At 33.5% G+C, this 13,713-nt stretch overlaps 1 protein-coding gene across 3 annotated transcripts in view; it reads right to left on the bottom strand.

The window, feature by feature from the left end:
- Nucleotides 1-13,713, bottom strand: part of LOC140439430 (tyrosine-protein phosphatase 10D-like) — a 197,715-nt gene that overhangs the window by 46,408 nt on the left and 137,594 nt on the right. For all 3 annotated transcript variants that reach the window (XR_011950621.1, XR_011950622.1, XM_072529331.1), the window contains exons 4-8: nucleotides 13,139-13,514; nucleotides 8,340-8,527; nucleotides 5,823-6,064; nucleotides 4,780-5,071; nucleotides 1,760-2,029 (exon numbers count right to left, since the gene is read on the bottom strand). Coding sequence is in view for 1 of the 3 variants with exons in the window: in XM_072529331.1 (XP_072385432.1) it covers nucleotides 1,760-2,029; nucleotides 4,780-5,071; nucleotides 5,823-6,064; nucleotides 8,340-8,527; nucleotides 13,139-13,514 (1,368 nt within the window). In the remaining 2 variants the exon portion in view is untranslated. The remainder of the gene's footprint in view (nucleotides 1-1,759; nucleotides 2,030-4,779; nucleotides 5,072-5,822; nucleotides 6,065-8,339; nucleotides 8,528-13,138; nucleotides 13,515-13,713) is intronic.

Raw genomic sequence — 13,713 nt, 5'->3', positions numbered from 1 at the left:
TCATCTCTACTCTTTAACTTGTCTTCAGAAGAAATATTTAAGGAAACCTTAATGGATACAGCAGAAGATATTATTGTGAATGGTGTAACCGTGAACAATATTAGATATGCCGACAATACCTTAGCTCTGGCTAATTGTAGTGAAGACCTTCAAAATATAATGAACAAAGTAAACCAGACCTGTGACCAGTACGTATTAAAACTCAACGCAAAGAAAACTAAATATATGATAGTTAGCAAATAAAATTACATACAGGATGATGGTATAAAAGTCGGAGATATCTGTGAGAGCTGGAATCCGTAGAATTTAAAATAGAAATGGAACCTGCCCGAAATTTGTAATAATGAGAAACGTACTTTGCTGCCACGATCTTAGTATTGACAGTGAGAGTGCTACTATATGGAGAGGAAGCACGGACTCTAAGTGAGGCCATGCTTAAACGCTTGGAAGCCTTTGAGATGTGAGTATATAGACGACTACTAAAGGTAAGCTGGATCCACCGAGTTAGAAATGAGGAGGTCCTTAGACGGCTCAACCAAAGGACACAACTGGTCAATATAATAAAGAGACGCAAGCTGCAATACTTCAGTTAAATTATCAAAATAAATGAACTTCTTTCGACTCATCATTCAGGGAAAGATCCAAGGTAAACGTGGTCCTGGAAGAAGAACATGGCTGAAAAATCTAAGACAATGGTACGGAAAATAGACTATTTCATTCTTTAGAGCGGCTATCAATAGAGTCACGATAGCGAATATGGTAGCCAACATGATATCCAACGATCAATAACGGTCATGGAACTAGAAGAAGAAGAAGTACACTGCACAGCAATGTACTTCTTTCGGGATCCAAAAAAGCCAATTCTTACATATTTTTGCTTACTAAAACGAATAATCACGACGAAATTGTTCAATTAATTCTTGATTAATAAGTTAATTCTTAGCAACACATGTTTACAGTTTACAGGAAGTTGGCACACCTGGCAAATGACAAAACAAAACGTTTTCCAGCTATTAATAATTTATATCCATCATAGTTGATTTCATATTTGTGAGTTTCATATTATGTTGTGATTAGTACAAACTTTAAGTGAGTTATTGTATAGTTTATGCTGTAATAGCAACTTTTCTTGTTTCAAAACGCTTTGCTTGTGTGAATTTAAACTTGCTGCGGAAGTGCAGAATTTCTGTTATGTATGTGGCGAAATAACGTTTTAATTCATCTAGAATTAAGCTGTGAGTTTTGAGCATGCAAAAAGATTACTGCTAAAAAGAAACTATGCTTACAGATTACTGCTGGTTTGTATATAGAGATGCCCGGGAACTAACTTCACGGCGATCAAATGAAGCCAATACGTGATTCTCTGCAATCATGCCTATTGTATATTATAATAACTAGAGAATAAAATAATTTCCTTATTGCATTCATTTTTCTCAACCCAAAATTAGTAAGATTTGGCTCATGAAATAAAGGAAACATAAAAAAATGTAAAGTACTGTTATTGAGTTATTGAAACGAAATATACCTATGGACCATATAATGAGAAGATAATGTACGAAATCTACAGCGACTCTATGAAAAAAAGTACGCGAAAGAAAGCTCTGGAAGAATATGGAAGACGAAATTAATTTTAATTATACAAATAAGAATTTGTTGCTGTTTAAATTGAAGCTGGACGAAAACCAGATATAAGAAACGCCAAATTAATGATTTAGTATTACAATATTACAAAAAAAAAAGAAAAAAAAACGTTACTTACTGACAGTATGGTTTAACTGCTGAGGTTCGTTACTCTCCAAACCATAACTGACCGTGTTTACTTGAATTGTATATCTTTCTCCAGGAGACATATCTGTTACTTCGGCTTCGGTGTTTTGGACAGCTGGTAATCTGACCCACTGATTATCTGAATCGGTTCTATACCGAATCGCATACTCAGATATTAACGAATCACTTGGCGCTGCCCATCGCACTATCACTGAATTGCTTGTAGTTTTTTCAATAGACATGTTTCTAGGTGGTCTTGGAACTGCAAATTGAATATTATTTTGTAGTAAAAATCATAAAATACGACTGTTTTTAACAGTTAAGTATGTTATTATCAAAATATTAAAGTGTCGTTTTAAATATTTTATATAAGATGCATTTGCGGTTAACCATTGAAAAGATCCGAGATAAATCAAATAGATGTTAATTTGCGGTGTAAATAGCTAATATTACAAAATTGTGGTTTTAGTTTCTTTAATCTTAAATCAACAAAAATGTTAAAAATTCATAAAAAGATTACAATTAAAAAACTAGCAACATTGTTATTTGTTATTCTTGTGATTGGCCATTTTCAATGAACTTTTCTCGATTTTATTTATCTCTACTTGGAATAATAATCTTTTATGATCATTTGATATAATTTAAGATTTTTAAAACCATGATATCTTCCTGTGAGCAGCACTTTCCCTTATTATTATTGCTAATTATGTTAATTCCACTTACGGTTAGGTTAGGTTCAATGTGAGTGGGGCGCTTAACTCCCTTTCAGTCGACCTAAGAGATCTACTTTTGACTCTTCTACGAAGTCGTACGTTGAGTACTGAGTACCGAGTTGATAATGCTCAAATGTATTGAGATTTCTTCCATCTAAGTATTAGTAGTTGCGTAAAAAGTGTTCAACCGTCTTTAGCCTGACAAAATCTGCAATCCGCTTTTTCTGTCAGTGCAATGTTATTCATGTGACTCTTAAGGCGTTCTCACGTGAGAACCTGGAGAAGATCGGCGCGGGATTGAATGTTTAAGACTCATTTGTTCGTATCAGTGGCTACGTTTAATCCGTTCCACCTAGTCCGATATCAAAGGTTCTGGACATATGAATGTTTCTTTTGCCCCCTACCCCCTGGCAAGTAGATCCGTTTTTCCAAACAAACTTGGAATCAATTCGATCCGATTCCAGTATCTTTAAAGATCTGTCACTTCTTGTTTATTAGTTCCTGCAGACATCCCTCTATAGCATAAATTTCTGCATAGAAGATAGTAGAGTGATTGCCTAGGCTTTGACTAAGGTTTAGCCTTGGTTTCCCTCTGTATACTACAGCTCCAACTAACTGATTCAACGGTTTTAGCGCTACCTGTATACCAGGATAAATCTGACATTATGAGATTCATTTTATTCAACTTTCATTCGTCCCTAAATTCCATCTAGATACATGTATTGTTTCCGACCATGTCTCTTTTGACGTCAGTCTTCTATTAATCCCAGGACCTTGATACTTGTCATCAAGTAGTGCCATATACAGACTTTAACAAAAAAAATTATTCATGATTTTATACCTTTTTACATCATTTTCCATCACCTAGCACCCATTTCGGCTTAAAGACCATCATATAAATTTTTATGAGCTTCTGCTACAGCTAACTTTGCTTCCTTCTTGAAAACCTTTTAATTTTACAGAGTTATATACGTTTCTCTTTTTTTTTAATTCATTCTTGGGCTTTCTACCACCACCGGAGCTCCTTAGATTTCTTTATGTTTCCATTTATTTCAATTACAGTATCTCTGATATTATTAGCTATATTTCTGCAAATTACTTTGTGACTTTATTCTCCATTTAAATTAATTTTTCTTTTATTTTTGTCATGAATACATCTTTTTTCTGAACTTTAAACCTTCACCATTTGATCTATTGTGGTCTTCTCAGATATTTTTGTTTTGTTTCGTTTCTTACTGTAATATCCATAATCCATAACCTTCTGCTCGCAACACCAAAATACTCTTATGAGCTTCTGAAAACTGAACTTTGAGTAATCACAGGTGTTCGCAGCGGACGCAGCTAACTCAGATATTATCTCTGTAAAATCTACAAAGTGGACAGGACAACAATCAGATTCTGCGTAAATGCAGACGAAACAAAATTTTGTACTTAAAACAGTTTATGCTACTTTTTTACTTAAAGTTCTTCACAATACTTCTTTATCTAATTTTGGCTTGTGCTTCTCTTTTCCAGTGCAAGTCACCTACTTCCTTGAAGCCACTCTCAACCTTTTCTATCCATCTTATCCTCGGTTTTCCTCTCCTAATTCTTGGTTGACATTTGCGGCTATATTCAGCTTGTACTTTCGGTAAACTCAACCTAATTTTTAAATTATACTTGATATTGAAACTTCTATAAAATTTAATGTTAGGGAAAATAAGGTCTAATACTCACAATCCATATTAGGTTTATTATTTTTTTCCCTAACATTCATGAATATCTGCTCAAACCAGCAACCCTTTCATCACTTTTATAAACAGTTTAAAATTGTCATTCTTTTCTTCTAAAGAAGCTGATGATTCAGCGGAACGTGGCATTTGTGGAAATTAAAGACAGTGTTTTGTTTTGTTATATTATTAAGACAGATTTGAATTATTTGAAACGCAACGGTAACACTTGAAAGAGTAAGGAATAAACAGGAAACAAAAAAAAATAATAAAAATATAAGTGAGGTAGTAAAAAAGACAGTCAACACGATGAAAGGAAGTGGATTCCTCCTGGCAAGAGGTAGAAATGACATCCTAAGAAAAGATGATATGACGTTATCAATGCCGCAATGAAAACAAGGAATTTATGTGTCCAAAATATATGATTGGAAATCTTGCTTCATTGATATATTCAGATGAATCCATTGTAATAGTGTTCTAAGTCAATTGTCCTTTGTGATCCTATTTACATGATGTTAGGGATATACTCAAATTATCAATATGATTAGTTTATGGGGATTAAAATCATGCTTATACAAATCTATACTTACAAACTGGTTGAAAATATTCATGTGGTTCACTTTTTAATCCGTGAGATAAAGCAAAAACTTTCACCAAGTACCCGGCGCCAGGGTAGAGATGGCTCAAAATAATTTTGGATTCGTAACTGGTTTTGATGTTCCTTTCGTGTGTGTCGTTTCTGATCCACTGAATTTCGTACTTATCTTGTTTTGAGTTTACGTCAGACTTCCAACTAATGTTTAGACCATCTATCATAGGTCTCAGGTCTTCAATAACTGGTGCACTTGGTTTAGTGGCAACATAAAGTGATTCTTCTGTTGACTAAAAATAAAAAGTATTTAGTGGCAATCGTTATATTAACGATAGCCTAAAGAATGATACAATTTTACAGGTTAGGATAAAATGAAAATCAGTAAAGTATTAGAATATAAACAGCCCATCGTTTAGAAGACTAACAGTTTATTCTGCTGATTATAGTATTTTTACCAATGACTTCTTATTAGGCTTCATTCTCTTTTCATTCTCTTTTTCATCCACTTATGTCCACGAAATACAAGTTTTCCATTTTTTACATTTTTTGATTTTTATTACCTTTTCCCAATACGTCACTATTCGTCTATGCTTGAACGTCCAGTTAAAGCTTGTGTTAAGACTTATGTCAAGTTATCAGTATAAGTAAATATTTGTACATTTGTCTTTTATAACATTGCCTTAAGAATAACTTTAAAGGATTGGAGACAATGTATTGCCTTTAATTACATTATGGAATCATCACCACCCAACTTATTTAAGTAACAGCTGTATATCAGTCTCTCCCGTCTTACCGATCTATCTTTTACATTCATTTAGTTTTTTTTGATGAGATTGTTGACAGTTCATAGTAAGTAATAGATTTAATATCATCTGTCCAACACGTAAGTGCTTTTCTTCTAGTTTTTTGGAAACTATTTTCGGAATGGAACGCGAAACGTTAAAAATGTTCTTCTTATTGCAAATAATGTGGTTTATGCTAAAAAATATCTTTATGTGAAATTATCCCAAAGGAACCTAATAATTTACAATAACTGCTTACCTGTTGGTCTTTGGAAACGGTTTGCACTGTAATGGAATAATTCCTTCCTGGCAATAGAGCCTCTAAACTAATATCAGTCTGGTTGGTAGTTATAGTATTACTGTCTCCGGTAGTACTTTCTGCTTCGTGATAAGAAACCAAATAGCCTTCTTGTGTACTAGCTGGATCCGGGGACCAAAATATACTTACTGTCCCAGTTTTTGTATCGGTAGTTGAAGTAACATATCTTACTGGAAGAGGCTCTGAAAGGAAAATTAAAAATTTAAACATATTCTAAGATGTTTAAAATGTAGAAAAATGTACTTCTACAGTTTAAAAATATGGTGAAACAGTGTATTTACAATATTTAATATAATTACAATTGCCCATTGTCAATTTTCTATATATTCTTGGCACTGGAACATTATCACATACGTCTTTGCAGTTGGTTGGGGTTCTGCGTCTAAATACTATTGGGCCTCTGCGAATAGTTTATAGTTAATAGATCAGCTGGAGTCTCTCCCTTAAGCCTTCGTCCGACTTGTTCATTACGTTTTGAGCCAGATTATGTCTGCTAATCTCTGTCCGGTCATGTGTTGAGAGGTGAAAGATATGAATTACTGCAAATCATATTGGAAGGTAAAGTGCAGGGCAAAAGATCAGTTGGAAGACGCCAGAATTCGAGGCTGAAGAACTGAGGAAATGGTTTGACCGCTCATCCAAAGAAATCTTTCGTGCAGCAGTTTCCAAAGATACAATTGCCATTTGTATCGCCAACCTTCGAAAGGAGACGGCGCAATAAGAAGAATCTCTGTCCATATCTCCTTCCTTTGCAGTTGTAATTTTAAAGTCTTATACAATCGTGTTGTTTGGAACGTACTATGGAGCATTAGTTATCATTCGGAGGACTTTGGATTGGAATCTTTCTAGAATGTCGATGCTGGAACCAGCTGCTAACGAACTAATAAAAACGAAACACATTCAGAAGGAAACATGGGTAGACTACTTTCGATCCCTATTATGCTAAATGTGACGATAATGAACCACCAACACCAGAGGTGACGACAAACGAAGCAATAAATATTAAGGAGAAAGAGGTACAGGAAGCATTAAGGAAATTAAAAAATAGAAAATTACCAGGAGAGGACAGAATACCGAACGAACTCCTAAAGTACGGAAGACCAGATCTGACTAAACAACTATTAAAACTAATCCAAAAAATAATAGAACAAAACAGAATTCCTCATGAATAGAAATCAAGCATCCTAATACCTCTCTTCAAAAAGGAAGACAAATCGGACCCGGAAAATTACAGAGGAATTAATTTATTAAACACGACACTAAAATTAACAACTAAGTGATAACAAATAAACTAAATGAAATTATAACACTAGCAGACGAACAACATGGTTTTAGGTGGGGAAGATTATGCACCGACGCTACATTTATAATGAGGCAAGTGCAAGAGAAATCATTAGAATACAACAAACCGGCATATCTATGTTTCGTGGACCTTAAGAAGACATTTGACCGTGTCAAATTAAAGGACGTTATCCACTTATTGGACGCAAGAGAGATACCTCTAGGAATAATCAAAACGATCGAAAATATCTACCAAGACAACACAATAAAAGTAAAAGTGGAAGAAGAACTAACCGACCCTATTGAAGCTGGCAATGAGATAAGACAAGGAGATTCCCTGAGTCCTCTATTGTTCAACCTGATTATGGATGAAATAATAAAAAAAACTAAGAACTAAAAAAGGATACCAAATGGGAGAAAAACAACTTAAAATAATCTGCTATGCAGACGACGCAATACTACTCTCTCAAAGTGAAGACGATTTACAACGTATGCTGCACCAATTTAATATACTCGCCAGAAAATTTAACATGTTAATTTCCCCAAAAAGACAAAATGCATGGTTACAATAGCAAATTTACTAAGATGTAAATTGGAGCTGGAAAGTCAGATAATAGAAGTGATGCAGTTTTTAAATATCTAGGCATCACATTATCTATCTACGGAAAGCTCGAAACTGAAGTAGAAGATCAAGTGAATAGAGCAAACAGAATTTACACAACAGTCATCAGACCAATAATGACATACGCGGCCGAAAGATGACCTGACACAGAGAGAACAAATAGGATGTTAGAAACAGCAGAGATGACAACACTTGATGTGGAGAACATCAAGAACTGGGTAAGAAATAGAAGAGTAGCATGGAACGATCATATAAGCCGAATGACAACAAATAGAGTAGTAAAGACGACAAGAGACTGTTCCCCAATAGGAAGACGATCAGTAGGAAGATCACGAAAACGATGGAACGACAGCTTACTGGGGGCACATTGAAAAACAGACAGTCATGTCTTAATAAAAACAAGAAGAATATTTTTATATATGCTTTAGTACTTAAACAAATAAAAATGCAAACAAATTTTATTGCCATGATCATCAAGTCACAGATAGGCTGATAAATATAATGTTTCTCTTGGGCAATCCTAGTATATTTAATAAAAAACTATAAATACTTACTTAATGTAACATCAGCACTGACAGGCCAAGAAGTGACTTTTCCAGAAACGGTTTTCACAACAACAGAATAAGTCTTTCCCGGTTCTAAATTGTCCTTGAATTCCCAAAATGTAGGATCTTCTTTTGATCTTGGAACAGGAGGGGGTTTTCGTACAGTGCCCAAAGAAATTTGATACTTGTCAAATTCACTAAAAATAAGATACTTAATTAGCACGTCATAATATATTTTTAATGTTCTTCTGTTCTAAAAGATCTTTAAATTAATCTTTATTCATTTTGTTAATAATGATAAAAAAGATTGCAAAGTTGGTAAGAACGGAGAAAAAATGTTAATATTAAAAACAAAAAGGAATATGGCAAGAATAACACCATCCATGAAGACATGACTATAATCTTAGATACATGAAGCATAATTTCTTTAAATTTGAGAAAAACTGAACTAGTTGCAGAAATGACCAAATATTAGATTAAAATTTCAAGTTTGAAACAAAACAAGCTGAAAAAGGAACAATAAAACTATATGACCAATATATTTTGTACTACTCAGGTGTAAATCAAGAACAAAAAAAAAAGGAAATGGGAATAATGGTTACTAAAGAAGATAAAAGACATTTTATAGGGCATTATAACCAAGATTATTTATATACTTCAAACAAGAACTAGGAAAAGATGCAATTAACATAATATACATCTAATATCCATGCAGTTGAAGAACACATCAACAGCATTCTCGAAATTAATAAGGATAGGGTCAATCAGGGGAAATAGAAACTAGGGCTAAATGAAAACAGCTCAAACTATCTATTCAAACATCCCGCTTATTAATATGCAGTAAGTCTGTTAGTTGTAGCGGCAGCACTGCTCCTAACATTCTATAATATTTCATGGCGGTGAACGTTTAATGCGTAGGTAAGCTTATTTACTACAATATAATTTGACAAGCAAACCAAGAAAACGAATCAAAGAACCTCTTTTTCATTATTAAATATGTTTATTGTTAGTATTAACATGGTAGTTAAACATAAAGAAAACAAAAACCATGGTTATCAGTAAGAGGGACAAAGTCATTTCAAGGATCCAGATAAAAAATGAAGATATTGAGCAAGTGGACAAAATGAAATACTTAGGAGTCTGGATTACAGAAGATCAGAATCCAAAATCAGAAATTCGCTCAAGAATAGAGCAATCAAGAGCAGCCTTTTTGAAGATGATGAAATTTCTGAGTAACCAAAAGACTCAATCTGCAAATCCGATATCGGATGGTAAAATGTTATATCCACTCTATTCTTCTTTATGATGTCGAAGCCTGGACTGTTAATGTTAACTTAATGAGAAAACTGGAAGCTTTTGAGATGTGGTTTTTCGGAAAATTTTGAAGATACCATGGACCGATCATATTACGAACGAAATGGTGTCGCACAGAATGGGAAGAGACAGAGAACTTTTGACCATTAAAAGGCGAAAGACAGCATATTTGGGGCACATACTTAGAAATGATAAGTACGAGTTGTTGCAGCTGATTGTGAAGGGTAAAATAGAAGGAAAAAGGGGTCCTGGTAGACGACAAATATCCTGGCTAAAAACATTCGCGACTGTTCCGGGTTAAACACATAGACGCTCTTAAGAGAAGCAGAAGATAGAGACGAATTTGCAATGGTTATAGCCAACCTTCCTTAGTGGAGACGGCACTAGAAGAAGAAGAAGTATTAACATGTATCATGGTAAACAAATGATCTGTTTACATGTTGTTTGTAAGGTTAGGTAAATAATATTGTTCGGGTGGGAATTCGGAAGTGTTCCATTTACCACATCCAAATAATACGTTCGTGGTAAATGGAAACACATGGTTGGTGTAAAAGAAAATATGTTTCCTTTTACCCCAAACAATTTGTTGTATATGTAAAATCTTTCAGATGCCACGAACCTATGTTAAGAAGAGACCGGCGCGGTCATATTCAGCAGAAGACTTACAAAATCAGTGGCTGACCTTTCAACCAATAACTTAACATATCGGCAAGCTTCTGCTCTTTACGGAACACCAATTTCTAATATCTTCAATAGAAAGAAGGTTGTAAAATTGCCGAAGGAAAACTAGGTGGTGGAAGAAATCCTATTCTGACACCTGAAGTGGAACATAATATTGCTCAATGTCTCATGAAACGATCTAAAATGCTATCCTTGTTCAAAACATGAATTGCTTCAATAAGTGCAGAGCTACGTGTTACAAAATCAAATAAAAACAAGCTGTAAGGATGAAAAACCTGGAGTGGATTATAGAATTCTTTATAAACATTTAATTAAATTGTACGTTTTACTCTTATCTTATTTCAATTTTTAATCTAGGATTAGCTATATAATTAACAAATAGGATCTTATAGACATTTATAGGTTATTTATATTATACAAAAATATTTAAAGTCATTTGTCAAAATAAAAGATTTCTTTAACATGTTAGCAATAACTCTCTTTTAGACATGAAGTATTTTGTACTTTATTAAAGGATCCTGTAATAAAGGACGCTGTCATCTCATGGTTTCAATACCTCTTTATTATATCAAGGAGAAAGAAATGAAGTTAAAGGAATGACAAAGGGGGCAAAAAGGAATACTGGGAAAAATTAGAAAAACCACTTAATCAAGATTGTTGCAAAAATAACAATATAGAATATTCTGAAACAAAATCAAATCTATAAGAAGGAAAAAAGGGAAAAGAATAAGAGGACTAAGAGACGAACGAACTAAAAACCAGAGGAAATAATAAGAATAATTATAGAAACACTACGAATAAAAATTTAAATTAAATAATGAATTTTTAATGGATAACGAGAGAGAAGACAGAATCTTACCAACAAACGAAAATGAATAAATAAAGGCAGAGGAATTGAGAGAAGTTTTAATAAATATTAAAATTAGAAAAACGTGATGCGGATAAGAAAAGGAAAAATATGATTGCGTAATTTATTTTTTAATAATGCATAAGCACGCGAACAATATGAATGGGAATGGGAAGAATCCATAATATAGGTTATTGAAAGAAAACAATTGGGTGGTATTGCCATATATGCAGGATGGATGAAAGTAGATTGGCCAAAATTAGTTTATGAGCCAAAAAGAATGAAACAAAGAGAAAGGAAAGACCAAAGAAAATTTGTCACAGCAGATGCAAATCGATAGAAGAAATCTTTTATAGGGCATAAAAAGAAGCTGAAAGAACAAGTTGAAAAAAAAATCAAAAATTCTACCGCAGAATTGGATTACAATAAAATCTTCTTGGGAAAAATAATTGCAAATCTGTTAATATTGCTAATAAGTAGGCTATAAAAATTGCCAACGCAATCAATTCTACTCTATATACTAACCAGAAGGGAAGGAGAATGGAAGATACTACAAATGATTAATTAAAAATCTTGCTAGTGCTATCACTGGATATGTTTTTATAATCTACTTATATAAAGTCAACATACCAAAAATTCCTTAAGAATATCAAAAAATTTATTACTCCAGAGTGTATTCTTGAGTATTCAATAACTTACACAACATTGATATTGGTATAAAATTACGAAACATTTATTTTTAATTTTTTATGTCAATATAAAAGCCAATATTTTTATTACTTTGTTATTGTTAACTATAGATTTATGGCAAAGTATCAATAAAATTAGCAGAATTATGATGGGTTTTTCATTACATTTAATAAAATATTGTTTCATTAAAAATCAAGGCCGCAAAAGAAGCCGTATGCTAAAAAAACGTAGGTATAAGGAAAAATGCATTAAGATAGGACGTCTGAGGTGGGTAGGCCATGTAATGCGGATGGAGCAAACCGAACCAGTTAGAAAAACGCTCCTTGATAGACCTATTGGTCAAAGAAGAAGAGGAAGACCCAGAACAAGATTCCTAGATAACATAGATCAAGATATGAGAAATATGGAAATACGTGCTTGGCGGAGGAAGGCGATGGATAGGGACGACTGGAAAAAAATTGACATTGAATGCCGTTACAGGTCATGTAAGTCTGAAAATTAAAATTTGAAAGACAAAATACAAAATAATAGACGAGAGACTCTAACTGGGCACGAGACAGCGGACTCTATATATCTTTCCGCGTCATCAGCTCCCTTATTGAAAATAACTGGTAGTTACAACAATTATAATTTATCTTTTTAAAAATAGATGGTGCCCATGATTCGCCTGACGATATAACTTAGACGTAAAATTATCTTTGCTAGGTAGAAATTATCACAATGGATTTACTACCAAGAAGTCTAGACTTAACCTTATCGAGCATTTTTGAAGTAAATGTAAAGCCAACTAAGAGTTCTAAAACCAGGATTTATAATTACTGAATAACCAAATTATTCCGGTACTTCAAAATAATAAACAGTTACCACACATACTGTTTGGTTTCAACAATATGGAGCACCTCCCCACTATGATAGATGGATTAGGAATTTTTGGTAATACTAATTATCAAAATCGAAGATTAGACGTAGAGAATTCATAGAGTGCCCTGCTCGTTCTCCAGATCACAGTCCATTAGATTATTCCTTTGAGGTCTTCTAAAGTCTTAGTCAGTCATATCGTCTTCTTAGATTACAAGATTTGAAAAAGTAGCAACGCGCAATTGAATAACTATAGATCATCTACACTACATAATTAATTTACATAAAGTTAAAGGAACGTAAGTAAATAAGTACGTTGTAAAAATAACAAAAATAATCTTAGGGTTGAAAATTTATAAATAAAACCAATTAGATGAATCAAGTTTAAAATAATAACCTACTAAGCAATATTTCTTACCTTTTACCGCTTGGAGGATCCCAATGAACAATAAACGAATGCGAAGTAATTTTATCCTTCTCAAAATATATCCTCTGCGGCTTCAAGGGTACTGTTCGATATTGAGCAGTGGTCGGAGTGGAAATTTCATCTTCCGACATCGTCTGAACGGAAATATTATAAGCTCTGCCTGGAATCAATCCTTTAAAAGCAGCCTGAGCAGGACCAGGAGGTTCTCCCTCCTTTTCTACGTACAAAACGCTGTCGTTTGCATCTGGAGGATCGATGGAGACCTTGTAGTGGGAATATATAGCTGCTGGGTAAGGAGGCTGCCATAGAACTAGTAAGGTTGTTTCGTTTCTGAACCATACTATAAACTTCCCAGGAGTGTTTGGTTCTAAAATAAGTGTAATAGATTAATACTGGACTAATAAATAAATCAAATAGTTTCGTCGATTCATAGCCGTTTAATTAAATACAATTAAATCGTTAAATACAATTCGTTTCTCTGTCAAACTTTGCATACTTATTAATGGATACCTGAAAGTTAAAATACAAGAATCTTGAGTGAAGACGCAGATACGAAAAACGTAATA

The sequence above is a fragment of the Diabrotica undecimpunctata genome, chromosome 4, assembly GCF_040954645.1.
Source record: "Diabrotica undecimpunctata isolate CICGRU chromosome 4, icDiaUnde3, whole genome shotgun sequence".
Taxonomy (NCBI): domain Eukaryota; kingdom Metazoa; phylum Arthropoda; class Insecta; order Coleoptera; family Chrysomelidae; genus Diabrotica; species Diabrotica undecimpunctata.
Note: the sequence above shows the minus strand (reverse complement) of the source record. Positions and strands in the feature narration are given on the sequence as shown.